This window comes from Antrostomus carolinensis, unplaced genomic scaffold, assembly GCF_000700745.2.
Source record: "Antrostomus carolinensis isolate BGI_N321 unplaced genomic scaffold, ASM70074v2 Scaffold51834, whole genome shotgun sequence".
In the NCBI taxonomy this organism is placed as follows: Eukaryota; Metazoa; Chordata; class Aves; order Caprimulgiformes; family Caprimulgidae; genus Antrostomus; species Antrostomus carolinensis.
This window is the reverse complement of record NW_010313823.1, coordinates 1-14178: the sequence shown is the minus strand read 5'-3', so window position 1 is coordinate 14178 and position 14178 is coordinate 1. Positions and strand designations below refer to the sequence as shown.

Here is a 14178-nt window from a genome sequence, read left to right as displayed (position 1 = left end):
TGGGATACCCTCGGTGTTATGGGAGCAGGAGGTGACTGGGACGGAAGAAGACTATGAACCCCAGTCAGTAATGCCTGGTGGTTTGGGTTTTTTTACTGTTCACATTCCAATGTGATAGCTCAGGAGATTTTTTTTCTACAAATACCCTGTAGTCTGAGTCACTTCAGCAAAGCCAAGACTGCTTTTTGTCACCGACCGGAGTGCTGCCTTTAATACCGTCCCTTCTAGACTCAGCCTAGAGCTCAGCTATTGGCCTTGCCACAATATTTCTATACATGTTTATGTGGAGCTGCTCCCCAAGGTACTGTCTTTCCATCAGTTCAGAAATGCAGTTTGACTGCAGAGCCAAAAAATTTCCTACTTGCCAGCTTCGCTGGACTTGGACTTCCCCAACCACAGTAACCTCTCACAGCCTGGATCTCAAATCATGAAGGAACACTTCTCCCATCTCTCTGGGTGCGACCTCTCACGTACAGACATGTGGCCCGCAGGATTTTTAATCTAAGCCCGGGCAGTTCTCATGCTCATCTTCTTCATTCACCCTCATTCTCTCAAAAATACCCCGATTTTAAGTGTAACCTGAGGTCCCATAATCAATGAGGTGTGCCAGCCACCCTGGTCATACTCAGTGGCTGTGTGGCTCAGGAGTGCGCTGGTAGCACCAGTGCTTCTGAAAAGCTCATACTGGTTAAGCTCCCTTGGAGAGGGAAGGGCAGCATCTTACTCTGGTGCCATCAGATTACAAGCTGTGTCCATATCTCGCCAGGATCCATGTGGCTTTTGCCTCTCGGAGGAGGACTCTGCCGGGTCCCAGACAAAACCACTCCAGTGCTGCTGGCTCATACTGGTGCTTGTAACAGGCTGGTGTTGGAAAAAACACAGTCTGTCCTCTTCACAGTGTAACTCATGGCTGAGAGCTGGGCGGGTTGAAGAGGACTGTTGCTTCTCAGTCAGTGAAAAAAGAAAAAAAGGTTTGTTTTTTTTTTAATTTTTAATTTTCAGATCTTATCTCAACTGTCAAAATGGAGCTTGACATCCAGTGTGAGGAGATAAGCCCATCCAGATGGGCTGAACTTCTGTCCACAATGAAATCCTGCAAAACCATCAGGTAGGAACTAGTTGCCTATCATCTCTTCGACCTAAGAACTGTTGCATTTCTCTACTGTGTTTTTCAGCTGCAGAACTGTTGACTTGTGACTTAGAAATTGCACAGTAACAGGAATGATTCTACCTGTTTTTCTCCAGAAAGTTAATTTAAAGGGGGGGAAAAAACCCCACCCTCTTGCAAAGCTTTTTCAACTGCAGATAAGCATCCTTTGGTATGAAGTAATGCTGCCCTCGTTCTATGGTGTGCTGTAGAACTCAGGTAGGTGCTGTGGTTATTTAAACTGTTTTGGTAATTCTGTCTTTCTCCCTCAAGAGAGGGAAGACATCTCTGTGCTTCTTAGGTTGCATGCTCTCTGGGCTGCAGGTCAGATGCTGTCGAGTAACTGTTAATAGTCATGCACAAGCCACAGGCCATCAACATTTAATTCTTCACTTGGCCTTCAAAAGTGTTTTGAGCAAACCAGCGTGAGGGAACCGTCTCCTGGAACGTAAGCAGTAGGACAGGGTTCAGAAGAGTTGCTTCCTTCATCTCCTCTGGTTGGGAATTCACACCACAGGGGCTGGCATCATCTTGCTGGGGCTGGAGAGGATGGGCCACGTCCATCCAGTGACGGCTTGGAGATGGTCAGGCAGGTTGAAAGTGACTTGCTTTTGTTTTGCAGAGGAGCTTCTTACAGGCAAGCTTCCTGGGCCTGACCTTGGGTGGCAGAAGGCAGTGGGATGGTTGTCTCCTGGGAAGAGGCTGGGCTGCTCAAGACACAGGGGATGAGTGGGGCTGTGGCAAGGATTGTTAATCCATGTTGAACATGATCACATTGGGAGCCAAGTCATCTTGCCAGAAGGAAGGAAGGAGAAGCCTGCTAGAGCTTCAGTTCTCATGGTGCTGTCTAAGGAGAAATGACCAGGCAGTTGGAGCTGTGGCTGTACCTGGGCCTGTAGGCTTCTTCGTGGCACCTTCCTTTTGCCCCATGTCTTTTCTGCTTCCCTGTACACCTCCGCCTGTCCTGGGCTCCTGGTTCTGCCCTTGGCTCTCCTTCCAATTCAACTTTTTCCCCAGGACAATTTAGCAACACCTAGAAAAATGCTGATGTCTGGTGGGAGAAGACACTGCCACACTGTGAACTCAGTTTGTGTTCGGAGAGTCACGCCAGAGAGAGACGGTGCAGACCAGCCTGACTCACCTACACGAGACCAAACTGCTGATGGGTGTCTCTGGGGCCGGCTGGAGACCCAGCCTGGCTGGTCTCTGTGCAGACCCAGTGGGACAGCCTGTGAGCCAGCCTCTGGCTAGATGTGGCTTCAGACACCAGGTAGTTTGTCACTATCAATGAAGGTACATCCTCCAGCTGAAGCCCTGCCAAGGGGGGGTGACTTGAGTCGTCCTCTTCTGCTCAGCATGGAGGAGATCCATGGCTTGGGGAACTGCCCCTCCTGTACTGCAGCACTGCTGAGAGGGCACATCTTGGTTTGGGCTGTGCATCGCCCACCAGGCCACACAGATACTTATGGAGGTGTCCCAGGGACTGCAGAGGAGAAAATCACCCATGTTGCTTTCACAGGGAATCACAGAATCCCAGAGTTGCATCAATTGGAAAAGCCCTTTAAGATCATCGAGTCCAACCATGAACCCAACACTGACAAGTCCCCGACTAACCCATGTCTCTCAGCACTATGTCTACACGACTCTTCAATCCCTCCAGGGATGGGGACTCCACCACTGCCCTGGGCAACCCCTTCCAATGCCTCAGAACCCTTTCAGCAAAGAAATTCTTCCTCACATCCCATCTCAACTGCCCTGGGCACAACTTGAGGCCATTTCCTCTTGTCCTGTAACTCACCCACCTCTCTCCACCCTCCTTTCAGGGACTTGGACAGAGCCAGAAGGTCTCCCCTCAGCCTCCTTTTCTTCAGGCTCAACAACCCCAGTTCCCTCAGCTGCTCAGTGCTCCAGCCAAGGAGAACAGAGCAACCTTGAGGACTAAAGTGCTCCTTCTCTCCTTCTCTTTCAGGCTGGATGACTGCAATCTCTCCAGCAGTAACTGTGAAGAGCTCTCCTCCGTCATCAATAAAAATCCATCCCTCACAGAGCTGAAGCTGAACAACAATGAACTGGGAGATGCAGGCGTTGAACACCTGTGTAAAGGGTTGCTGATGCCAAGCTGTAGCCTGCAGAAATTATGGTAAAGCCCCATTGATTGTCTTGCTCTAACATGCTTGCTGTCTGCTGCAGGTCACGTCATGAGGCAGATGAGTACGTGATGGTGGTAAGAGCTGTGCCGCTGCATCCCAGCCGTTACCTGGGTCAGGTGGTTGGAAAACCCCAGGAGTTTTTATCTAAGTGGTTTATTTATTGGAAGACTCCAGACCATCAGTCTGTCTTCCATTGTCTTCCAGCATGGAGGGAAGGACAGGTAGGGTTTTCCCAGCTGAGCAAAGGCTTTCTGAAGGCTTTCTTTAGAAGAGCTATCAGATCTTCCCCTGAACTAGGCAGCTGGATTATCTCTTTAGGCCAGTTTAAACAAAAGGGTGACCACAGAGGGCTCCACTCTGCCATTTTTCAGAGGGTTCTTCTGCCAGCTGTAAGCACAGCATTTTGTGTCTGGTCCAGTTTGCTCACTCCTTTCTCTAGGAGCCAAGCACAAGGGTGTTCTCAAGAGCCTTCACATTTCAAGAGTTGACAGTCTTTCTGCACTCTGCCAGACTAGCTGTACCTCAAGCCTTGTCTTCTCAGTTGGGTGGGGCCAGCTTGCTTCAAGACAGCATCTTTTGCAAAGGCCCCAGCAACATGTTAGAGCATTAGTGGGCTTCCCTCAGCAAGCATGGTGCAGGAGCTTCACTCAAAGCCAGTGGCTGCTGCCCCTGCTCCTCAGTGACCCTCAAAGAAGTGCTACCTTCTCTGTCCAGCATCTCTTCTGCAGGGTACTGGAGTCCTCCAGCTCCTGAGGTGGGTCTAGGGTCTTCATGACACTACCTTGTAAAACTAATTTGCCTTTTAGATCAGATTTGCCTGCTTCAAAGTGCCTGTGCCGCCGCAATGAGGCCTCGCTGACAAATAGAGGAAAAGTTGACTGTGAAGCTAGTCAAACCACAACTCTCTGATGGGCCTTCAATCATGGTACTCTGTACTGGAAGACTAACACAAGGAATTTTTCAGAGAGTTTGTCCTAAGCTTCAGACTTCTCCAGATGCTCAAGTGACATCCTGGATTAGGCTGTTTCAGTTCTGTAGAAACATAATTGTCCATTTTTGGGGTGCCTTAGGGAATAAAAGAGCAACCAAAGCCAAGTCAATCTTAGTACCACCATGCACAACATGTCTCTGTTGCCAGTGAGTCTTGTCTGATAATTCTAAACACCCTGTAGCAATTCCAACACCGTGCCTACGCTACTTTTCCCACTGTGAGTGCTGAAGGATCAGTTTATTGATACCATTAAACTTCTAAATGATATTCAAGAATTTCAGTCAAGTGAGATTTTTACTTTGAGCTACTCTGGATCATATTTCCAGAGGGGTCAAGAAATCATAAGATGCCATTGCTTTATCTCTGGGGATTAGAACACTTCCGTAGAGCAGCTGCGGTGCTACTGAACGTAGGGTGGATCCTTCTTCTTCTGCTAGAGGTGCTGTGTGAGTGATTACACTGAAGGAAGCGTGGGAGCTCTTGTTCGTGCTACAGCTATAATGCTAGCTGATAAAATATTTCATCACACCTAGCAGTGCTGACCTGGACATACCCCTTTCTAGAGGGTTATGCACTGTCAGTGCCATGGTGTGTGTTCCAAGCTCGAACCTCAGCAGATGCACCTCACTGAGAAGAACCTCCATAATTCTGGGGGTGCATTTCTCTCACCCTGGTTGCCTCTGTCTTTCAGGCTGCAGAACTGCAATCTGACGAGCGCCAGCTGCGAGACTCTCCGCTCTGTCCTCAGCACACAGCCGTCCCTGACAGAGCTGCACGTGGGTGATAACAAACTGGGAACTGCTGGAGTGAAGGTGCTGTGTCAAGGCATGATGAACCCCAACTGTAAGCTGCAGAAGCTACAGTAAGTAGTCATTTTGGTCATCAGACAGGTCATACTTGTCTTTCCCTTGAGACAAGCAGGAGTTGTGTTGCAAGATGTAGATTTCTTCATGTTTTGTCTGAAATTGTGTCATGCTTATTCACGCTGGTAAGTCTCATGGGTTGGTAAGAGTTGGGTGTCTGTTCTCACAGGCTTTGTTCAGCACTCCTGGCAGTGGTGGCTGGTAACACAGGACCTCTCAGACATCCAGGGAGAGTCTGATTCTGTGGCATTTGGTCTTTGTTTTAGGACTGAGTAGGACCCAGGACTGTTTGCAGCCCCAGCTCCTCCTGGGCAGGCTCGGTGGCAAGGCAATGCAAAACTCAGGCGTGTGTTCTGAGGCAGCCTGCACGTTGGTTTAACGGGAACTGGTGTAAAAATGGGGTGGGGAATTAGTCTTGCTGGGGTCCCCTGGGGTCTAGTTTAAGAATTAACACTTCCTGAAATGAGCAGGGAGATGCTGTTAAAACCCTTACATTTATCTCTGTTTTCACGTGCTGCCCGGTCTCAGCTCACATTGGCACGTTTTCTGCCGTGACTAACACACACTTTGCCCAGTTGATGTCCTGTGGGTAGCAGGACATTAAGATGGTTGGTTTTTCCCCTGGATTTCTTTTTTTTTCCCTCACAGGCTGGAGTATTGCGAACTGACTGCTGATGTTGTGGAACCTCTCAATGCTGCTCTGCAAAGCAAGCCCACCCTGAAGGAGCTGAGCCTGAGTAACAACACGCTGGGAGATACGGCTGTGAAGCAGCTCTGCTGGGGACTGGTGGGAGCAAGCTGCAACCTTGAGTTACTACAGTAAGGAAGAGCTGATCACCTCTAACTGCAGCTAGTCCTGCTGCTAGTCATACCATCCACAAGACAGGAAAAATTATTGGCAGGAATGTGTGAAATTTAGGCCAATTTTTTTTCTGTCTCGTATTTCTGTAAATGGAAACGACAAGCAAATGTCTGGGGCTTTCAGGTTTGGGATTTTTTTGATTATTTTTTTTTTAGCGTGCAAGTCTGAGCTCACTCTTAATGCCTGTGGGTACAGCATGAGCATATACCCCAGGTTAAACCTGCAATTAAAGGAAGTGACTGCTCACCAGTATCTGAGCCCAGAGGAGCAATTGCCCTCAGTGGCTCCAGTTCTTACACCTGAAGTACCAACCAGCTCAGTGTGTGTATTCAGATCCCTTTTGTGCTTCAAAACAGGAATCCCAGAATCCCAGAATTGCCCTGGATTGGAAAAGCCCTTTAAGATCATTGAGTCCAACCATGAACCCAACACTGACCAGTCCCCGACTAACCCATGTCCCTCAGCACTGTGTCTACACGACTCTTCAATCCCTCCAGGGATGGGGACTCCACCACTGCCCTGGGCCAGATTTGTCCTCATATTAGGGGCGAAGCCCCTGAAGGGGCGTAGGGGAGAAGCACGATTTGTTTTGCCTTGCCCCTGTGCTTCAGCAGGGGTTGGCTGCCAGGGACTCGCTGTGTGATACAGCCAGAAATTCCTCTTAAAAAGGACAGTTGATATAAAGGGGGAGTTTGGCAAAAAAGATCCTTGTGTTGATGGATGTGAATGGCTGGGTCAGAGGAAAAGTGCCCTGCAGCCTCATGGAATGCAGGAGTGTGTGTTCCCTCACCCAGAACCCATCTAGGATGCCTGTATCATCTCAGCCTTGTAGGGTCTAGCAACGTCCAGCTGAGCTGCACTGGTTTGCAGCCAGGAACCAGCTCATGGCCCCTTCTGGGTTTAAACTGGGGTGTTGAGGTGGATCTAACACAACAACTCCAACTGTGCTTTGTCCTGCAGCCTGGAGAACTGTGGCATAACCAGCGATAGCTGCCGGGAGATCAGCGCTGTCCTCAGTAACAAGCCCTCACTGATCGATCTCTCCGTGGGGGATAACAAGATCGGGGACTCCGGTCTGGCTCTGCTCTGCCAAGGACTCATGCACCCCAACTGCCAAATCCAGAAGCTGTGGTAAGGGGAGGCAGAGATTACTGAAATGACTTAGATTACTTCACTGGCTTCCTCTTGCAGGCGCTGAGCTGTGTGCGTTGTGCTGATGGTTTGCTCCTAGGCAGAGGGTTTCTCAGTTACACCCCCTAGTGAAACAGGAAAGTCTCTGCTGCAAATTATTTCTCAGAACTGGATGGAGGACACTGTGAATGAGCAGGACCACCCTGAAGTTGCTCGGATCAAATTCTGGGAAGAGGGTGAATGGAAATTTGTGATGGCATTGTCTTGAGTTGAGTTATCTGGCTACTAGAATTGCATGTTCCTATTCCTTTTTTTTGTGTTACAAACAGAGCTTTTGGTGCCACAAATGGAAAGGGAGGAGAAAGCTCAGTGGTGTGATGCATGAACAGGTTTTGTAAAGGACAGGATAAAATGAGATGATGTAACCAGAATTTCAGAATACTGAAGCAGGACTGTCTTTTCTAATCTAAATCATTCTGGGGGGAAAATAATATTTTGTTCTTCCCTGCAGGCTATGGGACTGTGATCTCACAAGTGCTAGCTGTAAAGATCTCTCCAGACTCATCAGTATGAAAGAGACCCTCACAGAGATCAGTCTGATAGACAATAACCTCAGAGACTCGGGGATGGAAATGCTGTGTCAGGCACTCAAGGATCCCAAATCTAAACTCCAGGAACTATGGTGAGCTGCTGTCAAGGTTCACATACCCACTGCCTTCTTTGGAGACCTCACTGGAGAAAGATGTAGATGAAGCAGTGCCCACCAGATAGATCCTCAGTTGCCATGGTTCCACTAACAACTCGTGCCGGTTGTTACCTAAAGGATTTAGATTTACAGAGCTAAAGGGATTTGTGTTTCTAAACTTGTGACCACTTTGAAGATCTGCCCCATAGTCATCCTGTTATAAGCATTAGGAGACCAAGCATCACTTGCAGAGCTTCTGTCTAATGTATTTTCTCATGCAACAAATGGCAGCTAAGAGACCTTTGAAATTTGAAGGGCCTCGTGTAATAGCAAAATGAGTGCTGTGGTCAGATAGCTCTGGTTCTCCTTTGGATCCAGGCTCTCTCATTGATGAGCCAAAAGAAGGTCCTATAGACATGAACCATTCTCAGCACCCTCTCTGCTGGCATCATGACCCTTTGGGCTGGGATGGTCTGGTATCAGGTGGTGGGGAGAGGAAAATTGTTCTTCCACATAGAACTTCAACAAGCAGGACTTGAACATTCCCTACATTGCAAGTTCAGCTCCTGCCCCCTGCCCTGGTGACCTGGGAGTTGATGAGGTGCCTCAGGAGTGCTTGGTGGAGATGATTGTGACTGTGAGAGCAGCACGCTTCCTCTCTGATCCTTCTTCATGGGCAGGTGGCTTTCCTGGGTGCACGCTCTGAGACAGACACCCCAAATATAGAGAGTGGGAGAGGTGCTGCTTAGAAAGGGTTGAGTAGATAGGGTACAGTGACTGTGGGAAGGCTTTGGTTCCTGTGTTCCCACTGTCCAGGCTCCTGTGAAGCAAACGTGAAGAAGCGAACAGTGTCTGATACTCTCTGGATCTCCCATCTAGATCTCGTTTCCCTTTTGCTTTGCAGGATTAGGGAGTGTGGGCTCACAACTGCGTGCTGCAAGGCCGTCAGCTCTGCTCTCAGCGTGAACAAGCACTTGAAAGTGCTGCACATGGGCGAGAACAAGTTGGGAGATGCAGGTGTTGAACTGATGCGTGAGGGGCTGCTGCACCCCAACTGCAACATCCAGTCCCTATGGTAAGGTGCACCCTCAGAAGTCATCTTCTATCTTGTGTTACCCCTCCAGGAACGGCGTGCAGAAAGAGGAGGTAGCAATAGATGATAACATGGTATTTTTTTGCTCATACAAAACAATTCACACCACAAACTGGTGTTTAACTAGTCCACTAGCAAGGAAATGGAAGCCCACAAGTTCTTCCATGTATCTTCTGTGCCATTCTTGGTCTCTTGCAAGTACCAGCTGTCACCCATGTGATGGTGCCTTCTTAGCTGTCCACTGGTGCTCTCCCAGGTGCAGAACTGAAAGTTCACAGTGCAGGATCTAAAGCAAAGTGTGGGGAGACTGGAGGGATCTTGCTTTGTTCTGTGAGCAGCTCACCATAGAGCTTCCCATGCCCTTCTCTGAACTCGGCCACTGGGCCTCATGTGGGACACTGCTGGGCCAGGTCTGGTGTGGTAATTCCTGTGCCTGCCCATCACAGTGCAAAACCCACCTGAATTCCCCAGTTGTCTTCTGCTTTCCGTAGTTTCTATGGGTGCCAGCACAAGTGCTGGTCCAGCCTCACCAGTAGGAGCAGGAGGCCAGCTGGAGCATCACCTCCAGCCCTGGGGTGAGATTTGCCTTCCCCATCTCCTGTTCCCTTCTCAGGTGGGAACCAAGCTCTGGTGTGGCTGTGGCCTGCATGATGCTTGTCCCCTCCACGCTATTTGACAGGAGCTGGAGCTGTGCTTCTATGCCTGAGTTGAGCAGATGAGTCATGGGAGACATCAGTAAGACTTGAAGTCTTTGCCCAGAAGGATATGTCTGCTGACCAGTTGAAGCTGGGAGGTTCTCATCTGAGGGACCTCAAAGTTGACCTTTTTAGAGACATGGCCACAAGTCTCAAGTAATGAACTTTGGAGATGATTTATGATCCGTTTAAACCAAAGAGAAGATTGTGCATGATGTTGAAGTTGGGAAAATCTTCTTAGGGTTTCTTCTCCCTCTGTAGCCACACACTGTTAAGCATCAGGGAGAACTTTTAGGTGTTCAGCAGTCACCATGAGGATGGCTGTCTGTGGGAAGACCACGGAACAGCCACTGCTGATGTCTCAGAGATGCCAGCCTAAGGGAGTCTCTGGCCCATGCTAGGGGTGTCCACACCTGCTGCCTGAGTGTGGACTGGTCTCTGGAGCCACCACTGACTGCACTGGCCTCTTCCTCCTCTCCCTGCAGGCTGGGTAACTGCGATCTCACGGCAGCCTGCTGTGCCACCCTTGCCACCATCATGGCCACCAAGCAGTGCCTTACTGAGCTGGACCTCAGCTACAACTCTCTGGAAGATGAAGGCATCAGGAAGATCTGTGAAGCCTTGAGGAATCCCAGCTGCAACGTGCAGCAGTTAATGTGAGAGATGTTTCTGGTCCTGCTTGCGTTCCCCCTGGCAGGTGGTGAGCTCCAGCGAGCTGGGGGCTGTGGGGAGGGGGCCATGAGCACTGGCTCTCTGGAGATCACACTTGAGGGCAACTGGTGACCCAGGGAGGCTCAAATACCATCTGCATGTTGCAAAACACTCCTTGTCCCTTCCACATGATGTGACCACAGTGCCTTGATCTGCTTTGGTCCATAGGGCCCCAGAACAAGGAGAAGGTGATGCTGGGGAGGGAGTAATCAGGTTCTGTGCTGTGAGGCATGTTCCTGGCTGTTGGGCCAGGCTCTCCTACCTAGACAGCACCCTTCCAGTTTTTGAGCTTCCCATTTGTGCATCTTGCTCTTCCCTTAATGGGAGGGTGCTCACTAAACCAGCTTGTCTTTCTGTTTGGGTGCAGTTTGTATGACATTTTCTGGAGTTCCGAAGTAGATGATGAACTGAGAGCCCTGGAAGAGTCCAGACCTGAAGTGAAGATCATTTCATGAGTGGTGACTGCTTGCAGAGCAACATCAAAGCAACATCTTCTTCTTAATCAGAACTTTTAAATATGTAAAGCTAATTAACTGAATAGAGAATTTCCTTGTACCAAAACCGTTTGTGGATTCCCTGAGTGGGTGTCCAGGGAGTTGATCCACCTTCTCTGCATCTCTGGATGTACTGGCTCTGACGCTCATGAAAGCGTTGCAGATTTTCACTACAGCATTACTATCCTTGAAATAAACACTTACTGGGCATCTTCTAGAAGTGGGTCTCTACCCTTTAGGAGCTCTTTAATCCTATAATCCCTTCTAATGCATTAGTCAGGCTTTAACGAAAGCTCCTTTCCAAAGGCAGGAGGAGAACTACCTACTGTGTTATTACTGGGTGGTGCTTTTGCCAGGTCTCTGGGGAAGGCTCTCTAAAAAAAAAAAAAAACCAAAAAAAACACCCAAATATTTTTTTAATCTAACATGCAGCTTTCTCTAGGCAGTTTCCCTAGAAGAGTTCTTGGAAAAGCAGTGGTGGTCAAGGCACTAGAGAAGAAAGAAATGAGCTGCGTAACTTCAAAATTGGTTTCCCTTGAAAGTGATTTTCCTACACGCAAAACATGCAGTGTGCATTGCTGCTAGGGTGGGAAATGGCTAAATGGTTCGATATGTTTGCTCTGGCAAGAGTGTTTCTACAGGAACTTTATTAAAGTCTGTTTGCAAACAATTAAATGCTTCATTTTTCTATTTATAAAAATAAAAATGAGATATATCTGTATATTTCTCCTTAAAGGCCAATCCATCACTTCTGAACTATTAATACCTTGCTTTACATCTTTGCTTTTGGTAAGTTCCTAGCTGAAGAATGTCAGGACAAAGCCTTAGGTGGACATCAAGCCTCGAAGACATTCCCCTGGTTTCAGGGGACAGTGACTGGGTTTTCTTGCCCAGTCAGAGATTTAATAAACCTTGTTCCAAGGGAAAATGCAGCTGTTGCACACCTGAAACACGAAAGGATAAATGTAAAAATGGAGGAGACAAGCCTGGCATCACCCTTGGGTGGCCTTGCAGGAGAAATGCTGAAAAAAATCCTATTGCCCAACATGTCTCTTTCTAGAGTGGTCACTTGGTGTTTCAGTCACTTGCAAATCCTGCCTGGGCATCCCAGTCAGAGGTGTCCTCCAGGTTCTGGCTTGTGATGCCCTCACGTTCATCCTGTGGAAGCTGTAACTGGCTTTGCCTTAAGGAAAGCTTTGGCCTAAGCTTAGTTCCTACAGTAGCCTTCACAAATCTCAAGTGGTGCCCGTGAAGTACCTTACTTGTGTCTTCAGGCAGGTGTGAAGGATAGGATTTGTTTCTTTCTCAACACACATCTCTTGATGCTGCCAAAAATGCTAAGAACCACGCTCCTTTTGGCTTCAAGAGCTATTTGGTCTTCTCCATCCAGGGCAGAAGCAGTTCTTGTGTTCAGAAACCTGCCCATCCTGAAGGGCTCTTAAATTGGCTCTTCACACTCATGGTCTCTCCTGGACTTGGTGTGCATGGGCTCATTTCAAGTTGGGGGAGAAGTTGGGGCTGAAGAGAGGCAAGAGCACATGTAGGAAGAGCCACAAAAATCAGGCATCTGGCTGGGGGGAAAGGCAGTGCTCTAACAAAATTAAGCAAATATTAGAAGTGGATTTCTGAGAGTACCTGGTGTGGTGGGTAGATGACCATGTCTGAGAGGGAAGTGGAGGTGCTCCTGGGCTGCTCCCAAAGCAGGTTGTGGTCAGGCAGGTTGAAGGTGTGATAGTTCGCAGGTCCACCCAGGATGGAGAGGAACCTGTGCACTCAGACCATGTACTTGGCTCCAAAAATCAGATATAAATCCTGGGATCCAGGAGCAAGCCACCGTAGCAAGAGAAACTTGTGCACATGAAGAAGACTCAAGCGAGGATTTGTATTCCTAAAAACTCATCTGGTTTTATTCAGCTATCAGTTGGTCCAGCTCATTTCCCTGACAAACCTTGTCACAACCTTGAACTGGGAGAGTTGAAAGACAGAGAAAGCTGCTCCTGCATTTTAGTTGTGTTAGTTTATTTTAAGATAAAAGGAGCAGGAACTGAGTCACAAATCTTTCCTGAGGACTAGATCTGAGCCCTGCAGTCAAAGCCTTGCTCATACAAAGTCCACAGCTGGAGCACGCAGCAGCTCTGGGATGTCACACTCATGTTCTGGTGCTCAGTCAGGGCAAATGGTTGGACTCGCTGTACCAGTGGTTTCCAAATACTGACTTTCTACTAGGAAGGGTTGAGTTTCACCTACTATAATGCAGCTTAAAGATAAAATTATCCAGCCAAAATAGAAGGTTAAGAAATCCAGGTCTGACTTTCAGTTTTAAGCAAATACTAGAAGTTTACAAACCATGCCCCTTGAGACCAAACAACAGAACTTCCATCTAGAGAGAGTGGGTTTGTATTTTAGATCTCAGTAACAGCAACAGTGTTAAAACTTCAGGTTTCTGCTCGTGGTTTAGGATTCTGCAATAAACTTAATTTTTTTACTGATCACAGCATATGACCTCAAGCAGGGAGGTCACAGTGTTCCAGTTACTGCTGCCAGAACCAGTTAAACAAACATTATTGGTCGTGCAAACAGGTTATACCCCAATTAAATCTGCTCCTTGCTTTGGCAGAGCATCATGTCCTGGCTGCCCTGCCATCCCTGACTGCTCTCCCTGGAGCCTTTTGGGAAGGAGCTCCAGCACAGCAAGGCCCCAGCTCCAAACCCTACAGATGCTAACAGCAATTTCAGTGCTCCCATTGGATCTGAAAGGGGAAATCAAGCCAACTACGAAGAGTGAACTTCAAAGAGTTAACCACAGCACCCTGCTTTCTTTGACAACAGTGTCTGCCATCTGAGTCACTCCCAATCCTCTACTAAAATAGTCTGAAAGGGAGTTACTTCTCAGCTGAATTCCCCTTTTGCAGAGAAAATTATCATTTTTATTATCATTACCAACATATCTCTTCCTTTCTATGTGCTTAGTCCTCCCCAGCACCTTCTTTTCATTTCAGCTCTTTTACCCAAGGGGAAAATACACACTGACAAAAAAAACCCCACAAAAACTAAGGGGGAAAGTCCCTCTCCCTATAAGGCAAGAAGAGTTTTGACCTGCTTACCCATTCCCCTGCTCACAGCTCCGAATGAACCATGGACATCTTGCATATCTCCTCCTGGGGCACATCACAACCCCCTCCTTCCTCACTTCTCCCACTCATCTGGCCCCCGTACCTTAAATACCAACCAGGCAAAGCCATTCCCATCTTGGCAAGGGCTCGCAAATTGGCAGGTTCATGCAGGTGTGAGGTTAATCTGCCTCTCTCAGCTACAGGCAGCTGCATCCACCGAGGGTGGAAAGGCAGATACTGGCA

At 48.3% G+C, this 14178-nt stretch overlaps 1 protein-coding gene across 1 annotated transcript; it reads left to right on the top strand.

Moving 5' to 3' along the window:
* The first annotated feature begins 1006 nt into the window (after nucleotides 1-1006).
* Nucleotides 1007-11143, top strand: RNH1 (ribonuclease/angiogenin inhibitor 1). Its single transcript, XM_010167435.1, has 9 exons — nucleotides 1007-1108; nucleotides 3117-3287; nucleotides 4980-5150; nucleotides 5800-5970; nucleotides 6974-7144; nucleotides 7656-7826; nucleotides 8734-8904; nucleotides 10103-10273; nucleotides 10696-11143. Exons 1-9 carry the CDS (start codon nucleotides 1023-1025, stop codon nucleotides 10781-10783), a joined length of 1371 nt encoding a protein of 456 aa, XP_010165737.1. The 5' UTR covers nucleotides 1007-1022; the 3' UTR covers nucleotides 10784-11143.
* Nucleotides 11144-14178: the final 3035 nt, after the last annotated feature.